The sequence below is a fragment of the Euleptes europaea genome, chromosome 10, assembly GCF_029931775.1.
Source record: "Euleptes europaea isolate rEulEur1 chromosome 10, rEulEur1.hap1, whole genome shotgun sequence".
Taxonomy (NCBI): Eukaryota; Metazoa; Chordata; class Lepidosauria; order Squamata; family Sphaerodactylidae; genus Euleptes; species Euleptes europaea.
In genome coordinates this window covers 13,556,777-13,570,550 of record NC_079321.1, presented here as the reverse complement: position 1 = coordinate 13,570,550, position 13,774 = coordinate 13,556,777, and the positions used below count along the sequence as shown (strand labels likewise).

Below are 13,774 nucleotides of genomic sequence, written 5' to 3'. Positions count from 1 at the left end.
GGAAAAAGTCAGGACACGTTGTGCAATGGGTGCTAGCACTGGGCCAGGGCCAGTTTTGCGGTGGACACTGCTAATTTCAGGCTGGGCCCAACTGTGCAGTGATTGGTTGTGGATGAACAAGGCCAAGTGGTCGCCAGTGGGCCTGTACCCACCAAGTCCTCTTCCATCATGAAAAAGGGGGGCGGGATTCTTTCCAGGGCTATTTTAGCCTCCACTCCTGCTCCCCATCATGGCTTTGATTGACACAAACCAAGGCTTGGATGAGTCAGCAATATTGTGGTTACTTAGCAACTCCTAAAAGGGCAACTGAGAGCTCAGTGGGCATTCTTTTCTTAAAGCTGCAAGCATTGTTTTTATTATTTTAGGATTTTTAATTTCCCAAAGTATTTTTTTTTTTAGATTTCAGATTTTTCTACAAACCTGGGACTTTGTTCAAGTTTGTAGAGAAATGCCCCCCATCTGTCCCAAACTCTATTTTGCTGATCTATTAATCCACACTCTGTGACCTGATTCAGAATTAGATCTATTATATTTAGTAGTACAAATATTAATACAGATAAGGAGAAAGCTAATAGTAAAGCATTTAAAATTGTATTTTGATGTTAGTTGTTAACAGAATATAGAAAAAACCCTTTTCTCATTTTTTGATCCAAGAGAATCAGCACAATTATCTTGTTTAAGTGAAAGTTTAGGACTAAGACAAAAGGATGTATGCAAGTTAAAAAGCAAACATGGAATGCCATCCTAAGCAGAGTTACACCCTTCTGTTAGAATAGCGCTACTACTACCCAAGTATGGATCACCTTATTTTTAAAAGGATCAGAAGAGATGACATTGATACTAATGCATCATATATTAATTATATGGATTTAAAATGTTGTATATCTTCAGAATAATTCCCATATTCCCTTTGGGTGTGGATCTGTGTGTGTTTGACACACACACACACACACAGAGGGAGGGAAGGAAGGAAGGAAGGAGAGTAACCATAAAGCAGGGGTCCTCAATCTTTTTGAGCTTGTGGGTACCTTTGGAATTCTGACACAGCATGGTGGGCACAGCCACAAAATGGCAGGAGGTGGAGCCAGACAAAATATGGCTGTTGCAGCTTACCTTTGGTCAAACAGTGAAGATCCTTGTGCTGTAGTCACAGCTGTTGGCAAAGCAATGGTTTTTAAAAAAACTGCACTGCCAATCAAATCTCCAATGGCCAATCAGAAGCCTTTTAGGCAAAAGCCCCACCCACTTTTAAAATACACTTGGCCGGCACCAGGAAAGGTGTTAGTGGTAGCCATTGGGGACCCCTGCCATTAAGCTACGTGCCTACCTTTTCATGCGTTGCTGAATCACTGACCAAAAAAGTCTATATTCGCTCGGCTCTTCATTGCCCCACTCCCCTCAATTTCTTTCTTTGCTGTGTAGTTAGACACACTCGCCATATGTAATTTTGCTACTTCACCCCAGCAAAAAGTATCCTCTGGATGAAACAAGCCTACTGATTAATCTCCCCTCCTGTGAGAGCCAGCGTGGTGTAGTGGTTAAGAGCGGTGGTTAGGAGCGGTGGACTCTGATCTGGAGAACTGGGTTTGATTCTTCACTCCTCCACATGAGCGGCGGAGGCTAATCTGGTGAACTGGATTAGTTTCCCCACTCCTCCACATGAAGCCAGCTGGCTGACCTTGGGCTAGTCACAGCTCTCTCAGCCCCACCTACCTCACAGGGTGTCTGTAGTGGGGAGGGGGAGGGGGAGGGAAGGTGATTCTCCCTTAAGTGGTAGAGAAAGTCAGCATATAAAAAACAACTCTTCTTCTTCTTCTTCTGTGTTGTGATGGGGTTTACTACCTAGTGTATCAACATTAGAGAGGGAGGGGGAAGCAGATGCCACCCCACCCCCAAGCAGGTCATCATATGTATAATCTTTTTATTTAATTCATGTCTTGTAGGGAGACCCAGGAGAAATTATCGGGCAATTACCCGGTGGTATACTAAGAGGCGACAAAGGATTTCAAGGCCAACCTGGAATACCAGTAAGACTTACTCTACCTTTTTATGTGTTTACCGGTAAGACTTACTCTAAACCTGGCAAAATCCCTTACCGTTATAACAGATGAGGTTGATACAGGGCTCAGAAGACAGAAAGTGAGAGATTCAAAATGGATAAAAGGGAGTACTTCTTCACACAACACATAGTTAAACTGTGGAACTCCCTGCCCCAGGATGTGGTGATGGCTGCCAACTTGGAAAGCTTTAAGAGGGGAGTGGACATGTTCATGGAGGAGAGGGTATTCATGTCTACTAGTAAAAATGGATACTAGTTATGATGCATTCGTATTCTCTCCAGGATCAGAGGAGCAGGCCTATTATCTTAGGTGCTGTGGAACACAGACATGATAATGCTGCTGCATTTGCCTTGCTTGTGGGCTTCCTAGAGTCACCTGGTTGGCCACTGTGTGAACAGACTGCTGGACTTGATGGACCTTGGTCTGATCCAGCACGGCCTTTGTTATGTTCTTATGTTCAAAGCACCTAGACGGGGATCTGAAATGTATTTCTGTGCAATTTTCACCCAAAAGTACATAGAAAGCCTTTCTGCACAGTGGAATCCCTCTCATTGGAGACTGGCACCCCCCCCTGCCCCCCATATAAAGGGCAGGAATGCAGGTTTTTATCCCTCTGTTATGGCGCACTTCTGCTTTGCATGTAGAGGTTGCCAGGCTTTATCATTGGCACCTCCAATTAAAAAGGATTTCAGGTAGCAGATGTTAGGAAAGGCCTTTCTCTGCATGCAACATTGTACAGCCAATCAGAGGAGATAATATTGGACCAGATTGACAAATGGTCTGACTTATTATAAGGCAGTTTCATGTATTTATTTGAGGATGTCTCTAAGTGGAGGGGTTCATCTGTCGAGCATTTGTTTGCCATGCAGATGGTCCCCGCTGGTTCAAGTTTTGGCATCTCCAGTTGAAAGTATCAGGTGATGTGAAAGACCTTTGACTGGCAGTAGCTTTCCAGGGTCTCAGGTAGAAAAGTAGACAGTACTGACCTTGATAGACCAATGGTCTGACTCAGTAGAAGGCATGTGTCCTTTTCATATCGGTGTGGAAGGAAACCATGTGTGGTCAGGGCCACTAATGGGCTAGGGGCTAAGTCTTCCTGTTACCCCAGATGACCCTATTTTCTTCTGGGAGTGGATTTGCCCCTCCTCTATCAGTGAGGCCTGTTACAGCCTATTTATATTGTCCCTTGTTTAGTTCTGCCCACATTTTCTGATTCATAAATAAATGGGTGAGGTAATGTGTTGCCTAATGTAGCTTCTGAGAGCAAGCATGGTATAGTGGTTAAGGTGTTGGGCTAGGATCTGGGAAACCCAGGTTTGAATCCCCACTCTGCCAGGGAAACTTGCTTGGTGACCTTGGGCCAGTCACACATTCTCAGCCTCGACCCTGGCAAGCGTGGTGTAGTGGTTAAGAGCGGTGGTTTGGAGCGGTGGACTCTGATCTAGAGAACCTGGTTTGATCCCCCACTCCTCCACATGAGCGGAGGAGGCTAATCTGGTGAATTGGATTTGTTTCCACACTCCTCCACATGAAGCCAGTGTGGTGACCTTGGGCTAGTCACAGCTCTCTCAGCCCCACCCGCCTCACATGGTGTCTGTTGTGGGGGAGGGAAGGTGATCGTAAGCCGGTTTGATTCTTCCTTCAGTGGTAGAGAAAGTTGGCATATAAAAACCAACTCTTCTTCTTCTATTTGGATGGGAGATCTCCAAGGAATACCAGGGGTGTAACGTGGAGGCAGGCAATGGCAAACCCCCTCCGAACATCTCTTGCCTTGAAAAGCACACCAGGGGTCACCTTAAGTCAAGCTGTGATTTAACGATGGAAATAAATAAATAAATAACTTCTGTTTTAATGGCTTTTTCATAAATAGGGAGTAGCTGGACCCCCAGGACTTCAAGGCCCTGTTGGACCATCTGGACCCCAAGGAAGACCAGTAAGTGTCAACTTTTTCTTATTCGCATACAGCTAACTATAGTTCATGACAGAAAGGACATGTCAGCCTGCATTTGTCAAAGGATTCCAGGAGTTCTAGACCAAAGAAAAAGAAAGGAGACAACTTGCATAGAGGGATAGGACAAAAGTCAATTAACTAATGAACAGCATGGCAAAAAAGTGAACAGGAAGCTGTTTAATTTGCTCTTTCCTGAAATGCAAGAATTCAGAATTTAGTCTGTGCGTGCCCTGCTGATTAACCTCAGAAGGATAAAAAAATCCAACTGAAATTCCCCCTGACTTTTGGATCCAAACTGACTACGTCAAAATTGGCTCCCTTCTGGTGTTGCCTAGATGTCAGTGGCTGCACTGCATTTTATTTGTTTAAATATTTATACCCCATTTTCCCTCTATGGCGTAAGACGGTTTAGGAATCCAAATTTAGAACATACAAAGCACAATAAAACTCTGAACAGCCCCCTCTCCCTTTCACTTTCGTGTCCACACATTCTGCCTACCAGAGGGCTTAGCCCGTAGTCACACCGCTTGGAGTCGGCCTGTGATGACCTGAGGGAGGGGTTTCGTCCTCCAGTTGGGATGAAGGGGGAAAGGGAGCTGAAATCCCCCAATGACGAAGTGGAGGAAGGAATTGGTTCTTCCACCATCCAGGATGTTGCTCTTAATAAAAATAAGACTGGACCCCAAATACTTTCTACTAAGTATAACACCACCTGATTTACCCATGAGATTCAAAGATGTGTTCAAATATGCCACAATGGCTGCAAGAGTTGTGCTGGCAAGAACCTGGAAGCAAACGTCTATACCTGACATAAAAGAATGGAAAGATAAAATGCTCGACTATGCAGACATGGCCAGAATGACTTTTATGATGAATCCTACCTACAATGAGTCAATAGAACAGTTTAACGAGAAATGGCAGCCATTTTACACTTATATGTTAGTGAATTAATAAGATAAATATATTGTAAGAAACTAGAAAATACAATCAGTTAAATGTACATATACTAGATCAATGAAAATGCTTGGTAATTATAGTTTGAAATTGTAAAATGTTTTTGAATTTACTAGACCAAAAAATGTGCTTGTCTACATCAGACGGATTCTCCATATCCCCTCCCTTTTTTCTTTTTTGTATCCCGTACTTAAATCAAAAATAAAAACTATATTAAAAAAATAAAAAATAAATCCAGGTGCTCCTGGCTACTCTTTCAGCACCTTGGACAGCAGAGCAGGGGGAGTTCTAAGAAGGAAAGGAAGGGAACAGATGGAAGGTTAGCCCCTTCCTTACTTTGCTACGCATCTGGGGCTGTAAGCTCCCTGGGCATATGCCAAGCTCAAAAAGGAAATATAGTGACACATTTTCCAAGTAAAAGCAAAGATGTTTATTTGGATTTCCCACTGCCACCACCCAATAAAGGTAAAGGGTGTGTGTGGGGTTAGAACAAGTAACGATCCAAAGGGAACTCAGACCCAATCCATAAATGCAAAACACAAATGAAACTAAAAAAGGCACCAGCCAACTCAATACATTCCCGACCCTAGAGTATATTATGTGGGTCTCTTTAAACTTTTCCTGTAGCACAAAGCTTGGCTGTGTTTCAGCGCAGCTCTGCGTACTGTGAATAGTGTTGTTGTTGATCATAGAGGCGGAAGGGGTCATACAGGCCATCTAGCCCAACTCCCTGCTCAATGCAGGATCAGCCTAGAGCATCCCTGGCAAGTGCTTGTCCAGCCTCTGCTTAAAGACTGGCAGTGAGGGGGAACTCACCACCTCCCCAGGTAGCTGATTCCACTGTTGGACAACTCTTACTGTAAAAATGTTTTCCCTAATATCCAGCCTAATATCTTACTGTAAAAGTTTCCCCCCTAATATTCCTAATATCCAGTCGGTACCTTTCTGCCCTCAATTTAAACCCATTATTGCATGTCCTATCCTCTGCTGCCAACAGGAACAGCTCCCTGCCCTCCTCTAAGTGACAGCCCTTCAAATACTTAAAGAGAGCAATAATTGTTAACGCTGCCTAGAATATGTGGGCTGGGTTGTTGTGTGCAGGCATGTGGTTCCTTTGTGAGGTGAGGACAAGGCTCTCTTGGAGCCCTGTGATCCTGTAACAGTGGCTACTATGATCAGCAGTTAATAGCAAAACGCACCAGGGTTTAAATACATTGATCAGCAGCTGGACCGGTGGTACAGTGAGGGAAGATTCATTAAGAATATGTCCTAATTCTCAGTGGGCTCCAAGAATACAGCTGATTGCCAGAAGCTGGAAGTCAAGGACAGTCTGTTTTGTCGGTGTATTTGTACTCTACCGTATGGCCCAGCGGGCCCTCAGAGTGGCGGCATTCCCTATACAGGCAGTCGCTAAAATTTTCTGTCTGATATATGTCACTAACCCAACAGGGGTAGCGCTGGCCCAGAATCCAGGTCCCCTCCTCAGCGCAGAGTAGCTTCAGTTCCTGCCAATATCTCCGGTGTTTCCATAGAAATACAAGAATTGCAACTCAACTTCCGCATTAAAAATTGCACGCAGGACATCATATTGCTTAATAATCAATTTAAATGTAAGACTTTCCTGCATAGCCGTTCCGTTCCCAAAGGCATGCTCCTCGTTTTCAGTCTTTCCTCCTGTGGAAGATTGTCTTTCCCTCTGGGATCCATCTTCATATTTGTCATTTTCTGTGAGGCACTGTAATGAACATGCAAACTGCTGGGGCCTCCATTGGATGTGGCTTTATAAGCTCTGGATGGAAAACGAGCTGCAATCAAACTCCAGTCGCCTTGCTGCGCTTCTACACACCTCTCCCTCCCCCTCTGTCTCTCCCTCTTTCCATTGCACAGAGCTTGAGGCAAAGCATCCTGTTCTGAACAAGTTGCAGTTCACTGTGACCTCCACGGCAGTGTGGTGTAGTGGTTACGAGCGGTGGTTTGGAACGGTGGACTCTGATCTGGAGAACCGGGTTCGATTCCCCACTCCTCCACATGAGCGGTGGACGCTAATCTGGTGAATTAGATTTGTTGCCCCACTCCTACACTCAAAGCCAGCTGGGTGACCTTGGGTTTGTCACAGCTCTCTCAGCCCCACCTACCTCTGTTGTAGGGAGGGCCGATTTGATTCTTCCTTAAGTGGTAGAGAAAGTCGGCATATAAAAAACAACTCTTCTTCTTCTTCAAATACCAGGGCCTCCATGAACTGGAGTTCCACTTTAGAATCCTGGTCTGTGTACAGTTCTTTTAAAAGCCCTCCACTTTATTATTTGTTTTATGTATGCGTTTTTATTTATTTGCTTCATTTATACCCTACCTTTGTCTCCAATGGGAACCCAAAGCAGCTAAAAGCCATATTTGTGTAACTGCAGCTTTGCATGACCTCTGAATACAGTCCAAGGGTTATGAGTGAAAATATTGCAGGTTTGGGATTTATTAGGAAATGTGCTTAGAATTTCAGCTTTATGAGAGCCATCGTGGTGTAGTGGTTAAGAGCGAGGGAGTCTAATCTGGAGAACTAGGTTTGATTCCCCACTCCTCCACATGAAGCCAGCGGGGTGAGCTTGGGGTAGTCACGGCTCTCTCTGCCCCATCTACCTCTCAAGGGGTATGTTGTGGGGAGGGGAAGGGAAGGTGATTGTAAGCCGGTTAGATTCTTCCATAAGTGGTAGAGAAAGTCGGCATATAAAAACCAACTCTTCTTCTTCATTAATGGTGTGGTAGTGCCCACTGGACTGTTCTTTCCAGAGTTTCCCTTCTCTGTTGAGGAGAATCTGGTGGCGTGAGCTAAGTCCCAGCAGCCTCTGACTTGGCTTGCCAGATCTGCATGCAGCTGCTTGTTATTGTGCCTGCGTGTATGAAAGTTCACTCCACTCACACAACTGAAAAAATATCCCTCCAGGCACCATGAATTGTGGACACAGTAAATGCAGGCCCGAAGCCACTGTCTGGCTTTGTCAGTGCAGCAAATTTAATTACAGTGATTGGGAATAAATACGAAAAGATGTCAGTTCAGTCTCTTTTCCCAAAGACTTTTATTCTCTGGGCTGTGACTTATAAAGGAATCAAAGCAATGAATTCTGCGGAGTTGGCTTTGAGCCAGGTCGGCTCTCCGAGGATACAGCTGACAGCATTTTTAGTCGTTGGTTTCAATCTTGTGCAAACTCTGTTCAGAGCAGATCCAATGGAAAGCCAGTGCAAGCCAGGGCAGTCTAGAGTGTTAAGACTGGGAAATTCAGCGGGCTCAAATTCCCATGATGCTCACATGGAACCCCTGGGTGAGTCACTCTTTCTCTGGACTCAAACAAGTTGAAATATAGACATCTCATTTTGCCCACAAAATGCAAATGGTGGCCTCAAGTTGCCTTGGGACAATGCAGAGAAGGTAAAAGGGGTTGGCAAAGAACCCAGTTTCAAATACAATAACTGACTAGAGACTCAGGTATCATATTTGAAACTGGGGTCTCGGCTTTGGTATTAGAAGAAGAAGAGTTGGTTTTTATACCCCAGTTTTCTCTACTGTGAGGAGTCTCAAAGTGGTGTAGAATCACCTTACCTTCCCCATGTCCCACAACAGGCTCCTTGTGAGGCAGGCAGGGCTGAGAGAGTTCTCAGGGAACTGTGACTGGCCTGAGGTCACCCAGTAGGCTTCACGTGGAGGAGCGGGGAATCAAACCAGATTCTCTAGATTAGAGTCTGCCTCTCTTAACCTCTACATGCTGTCATTTAGCATTTCAAATGCAGAAATATGTGTGTTTTAAAAGACTTGTCTTTTCAACTTCAAAATTGAAGAGGGGAATGGGGAGCTACTTTTGCATAGCAAAACCAAGCAGAAGCTGAAGGATCCAATCCCCTCTACCTGCCCTGCAGCTCTCCAAGGCCAATAGAGGCTGCATGGGCCTGCCATTTGTTTTCAGTGCAGAAAACTAGATATCTGATCTTTGTCTTTGAGCCCTCAGCCCCAGCCTTTCCATCACAGGGTTGTGGTGAGGATAAAACGGAGGTGAGGAGAGTGTTGTCTGTCACTCCGAGCTGTGGCGGCAGGTTGGAATAAAAATGTAATAGAAATGGTGACCCCTCTTATTAAGTCACTCTTGGTTAAAGAAGTAGCCGACCTGAAGAGAATTAATAAAAGGTGGAATTAATAAAATGTACTCTTTTTGCAGGGTCCTCCAGGGCCACCTGGCTCACCAGGGGAGAAGGTAAGGATGAACTCAGTCAATAATGCAGATGTTTGAAATGCGTTTTCCTAGGCATCCGTTTCCTTACAGAAATCATGACTCGGTGGGAAAGCATCTGCTAGGCATGCAGAAGATCCCAGGTTCAATCCCCAGCATCTCCTGTTAAAAGATCCCCTCAGGAGAACCTCAGCCCTGGGATCCTGGAGAGCTGCTGACTATTAGAGTGGGCTATATTGATCGTGAAAGAGTATCTGTATAAGGCAGCTTCATTTCGGGAGGCGCCATGGCTCGGTGGTATTTATTCATTTATTTACGTTATTTATAGTCCGCCTTTCTCACGGGGACTCAAGGCAGATTACACATAGTGAGTCAATACAACCGACAAGATGGGGCATTCAATAACCAACGCATTAGGATTTTTTTAAAACATATTTTATTAAATTTTTCAAACAAACAAACATATAATCACACATACATTCATACACAGTTTATAATCCTTCAGAGAGTCTGTTCATCTTACATCTCAAGAATTTTTCATTGCCCTTATAGTTCACAAAATAATTTCCTTCTTCAGCAATGGAAAAAACTTTGGACTAAATCTATTAAATTTACGGCCAGTAATAATTTACGTGAAAACTGGTATAAACAATTTTTTAGATGGTACATCACACTGATGGACATACAAAAAATGGACGAGTCATATGATAGTCGGTGTTGGAAGTGCAAAGACATAGATGGAACATATTTTCATATGTGGTGACATGTAAGGAAATCAAGAAATTTTTGATACAAATACATCAAGAAATGCAGAATGTTTTAAAGATCAAATTTCCGTTGAATCCAGAGACTATGTTATTAGGAATTGAACCTCATATAATGGACAAAAATATGGGAGAATTATTTGGTTATATGACAACGGCGGCTAGACTGGTCTTGGCAACATTTTGGAAACAGGAAGATATTCCAGATGTGGAAAGGTGGCGACAGAAAATGGAAGAATTTGCTGTATTGGCTAAGCTGACTAGTATGATAAAAGAGAGGTCAACTGATGAATTTTTACGAAAATGGGAAGGCTATTTTGATTATGTTCAACAATGGGGATAGATCTGCAGGAATAATATTTAGATTTATATCATGTAATAATTAGCATTAGGATTTTAGAAGTCTGGAACCACCAGAAAGAACTGAAGCATAGCATAAGTATTAACATATTCAGTGGTACAAGATTTGCACAATAGGATTCTTGCATGCAGAAGGTCTCAGGTTCAATCCCTGGCATCTCCAGTTAAAAGGGTCAGACGGGGAAGTGATACAAAAGACCTCCACCTGATACCAGCCTGAAGAGACAAGGCTGACCTCGAGGGACTGGGTGGCTTAATTTGTTCCGAAGCACCAGGCATCAGCCCTACAGCAACTGGAATGCCCAACTCTTGTATCCAGAGGCAGGAACGCATCTACAAGTCTGTTAGGGTCAAGCTAGACAAGATGATGGGTGAGATGTGATCATGTCTTTTCAATGTGTTGGAAGAGTAAATTGCAGCCATGCGCAACCCAAGTTCATACTAGGGCCAGAGAGGGTGGGGATGGGAGAGGGAACTGAATTTCCCCCACCCAGTCTGCTAGTAGATGCCTATTTTTCCCTTTCATAATAGTAAGGTTGGTTTCTTTTGGTGAAACCCTGAATGGGTGGAAAAGACCCAAACCAGGGCTTTGTGTGACCGCAAAACCAAGGGCTTTCCAACTTTGCAAAGATGGTTGAGGCTGACTGCTTTGCCTTTGTGGCAGCAACTGCTGACCAGTTACCCTCCATGCTGAGTCTGGTCTTGATGTACCAAATGACCAGTTTTAGCAACTGCTCACCATTTCTCCTCCATGCTGAGGCTGGTCTCGATGTACCAAATGACCAGTTATCATCCAGCTGGCTCAAGAACTCTGTGATATGTTGAGGTCTGGCACATATTTCTTTTCTCCCTGCAGTCAAGGGAGTAGACCAGGGGTCCCCACCGTGGTGCTCATGGGCGCCACGGTGCCCACCAGTACCTTACTTGGTGCCCGCAAAATGTTTTCAGAGAGTAGGGGGAGCAAGGTGGAGCTCTGGCCCAGTATAGCTTCTAATAGAACATTGGAGATCTGATTGCACAGATTTAAACAACTTTGCAGCAGCAGCAGCAGCTGCCACCAGGTTTGGTTTTATTCTCTCTCAGGGGTGCTATTTAGGGGGTTACCGCATTATGTATTCCCAGCGATGTATTAAGAGTTTGAAAATGTTATAAAAAATACTGTTCATACTTTCTATGAATTCCCACCGATGTATTAAGAGTATTAAAAATACTGTTCGCACTTTGTTTGGCCCCTTTAGCTGTGAAGACGTCTTCCAACCATTTTTTAGCAGTGGCATCCAAAAACCCTTTTAAAGCTGTGTTTTTTATAACATTTTCAAACTCTTAATGCATCACTGGGAATACATAATGCGGTAACCCCTTACACAGCCCAAATAATGCACTTTCAATCCACTTTCACTGCACCTTAACGGTCGTTTGCAAGTGGATTTTGCCAGTTCACACAGTAAAATCCACCTTCAAAGTGCATTGAAAGTGGATTGAAAGCGCATTATTTGGGCTGTGTAAATAGCACCATTCTCACTTCGCTTTCCCAGTGAATTTTTAAAATAACTCCTCTTCTGCCCTGCAGTTGAATCTCCTCTGGGTGTGTGTGCGTGGCCCCGCCTCCATGTTTTGTTGTTGCGCCCACCATATTGCATTAGGATTCCAAAAGGTGCCCACAGGCTCAAAAAGGTTGGGGATCCCTGGAGTAGATGATGCAGGCAGTCTATATTCCTAATCATCCCACAATTGCTAAAAACATCACAGCTATTTTTATAAGAACCATCAGACTCTCCATAGTCATGTGGCAAAATGAGGTTAAAAAGGTTAAAATAAGGAAAATCCCCAGTTTATCATGAATTATTCAATCATAACACTTTTTCACAGCTGAAGAAATAACTGATTTAAGGGCACTGCAAATAAAATTCAATTATAGACAGTAATGACATGGATTTGTATATTTGAGAACTTACAGTTTACAGCAACAAACCAAGAATTAGAGATTGATCAGCAGATTATTACAGTATTGCAAGGGAGACACGGAAATTAATGTGTTTATTTAATCAGTAAGACCTAATTTACTGTCACTTAATTTGCTCAGTTGGTGTTGGTAAGCTAATATTTTGCTTGAGAAGCAAAGCATAAGACTGTATCTGAAAACAAAACCCGAGCGGGTTTTCTTTTATAAAAACACTTCCTCTCTTTGCCGCCAGGGCCATATGGGCTTAAGTTTCCAAGGACCAAAAGGCGAAAAGGTAAGCTTGTCCTTTTGAAAGCCATCCATCTACGCTTTTAGTGGCCGTTGGGAGCACACAACTGGAGTGCTTGCGGAACTCACCTGTGGGTCGTGGGCCCACTTCTCTGTCTAGCCAGACCTCTGCTGCAAGTCACCCATTCATCCTTCAAAGAACTACTCTGGCTGATGGGATTCCTTGAAGCAGGATGTTTGGATGGCGACCAAGTTTTCTTAAAGGCTTAGGTGTCTTCAGAGAAAATAGGTCCGCCACATTGGCAACGGTTAGTTCAGCTTTCCCATGCAGAGATTGGCCGCCTTTTCTAAAAGACCAAAGTCTCTTGGGTCACAGTCATACACAATGGAAGGATGGGCATCAGCTGATTGACCTTTCCAAGTTATTGGGGGTCTCAACTCTTGTTAGACCATAATTATTTTTTAAAAAATAAATAAAGTTTGAAGTGAGTAGAATAGTTTTAATTGTATTTTTTCCTCAGTATTTTTTTTCTGGCTATGAAGCCTGCAATGTTAGCTGCTGATGTGTTTGTTTGTTTGTGGCATGTTTAGGGTGAACGAGGAGTTACGGGCCCTCCAGGACCCCAAGGAGGTACCCCACAGCAGCAAGAAAAAGGGACCATAGCCATACAAGGAGAGAAAGTAAGATCATGGGCTTTTATTGCTGTGTATATTAATGGTGCCCTGATGTGGATGGTCCATGCTGGCTTGATCTCATCAGACCTCGGAAGCTAAGCAGAGTTGGCCCCGGTTAGTACTTGGATGGGAAACCACCAGGGAAGTCCGGGGTTGCTACGCAGAGGCAGGCAAAGGCAAACCCACCTCTGTTCGCCTCTTGCCTTGAAAACCTCATGGGGTCACCGTAAGTCAGCTGCGATTTGACGGCACTTTCCACCATTTTATTAATGGTATTGTATCCAAAAATTATGACGAGGATTAATGAAGACGTTAAACTAGAAATAAATGGTATTTGCACCTTGTTTTTCTTTTCTTTTTGTGTAAGTAAATAATTCGCTCTGGGACTTTTGTGACTGGAGATTCTTTTGATCCACAGTCACCTCAGTAATCATGGTATAGGATGAGGTATGACTCATGCCGCCGTCACCACACAGTAACTGAGGAGGGAGCAAACAGGCTCTCACCATCTATCTCGTCCATTTTGCCTGTGCATATGTAGAATGTGTTGGCATTTGCACATGTGCAGAATATTGGTGCATGCACAGTAAGAAGTAGGCCCTCCTGCT

The 13,774-nt window shown here is 43.9% G+C and overlaps 1 protein-coding gene across 1 annotated transcript in view; it reads left to right on the top strand.

Annotated features, from left to right (window-relative positions):
* COL4A1 (collagen type IV alpha 1 chain) overlaps positions 1–13,774 on the top strand; it is a gene marked incomplete at its 5' end in the record, with an annotated part of 385,843 nt that overhangs the window by 314,072 nt on the left and 57,997 nt on the right. The window contains 5 exons of the mRNA XM_056856619.1: positions 1,944–2,027; positions 3,931–3,993; positions 9,165–9,200; positions 12,496–12,537; positions 13,083–13,172. Coding sequence (XP_056712597.1) covers positions 1,944–2,027; positions 3,931–3,993; positions 9,165–9,200; positions 12,496–12,537; positions 13,083–13,172 — 315 coding nt within the window. The remainder of the gene's footprint in view (positions 1–1,943; positions 2,028–3,930; positions 3,994–9,164; positions 9,201–12,495; positions 12,538–13,082; positions 13,173–13,774) is intronic.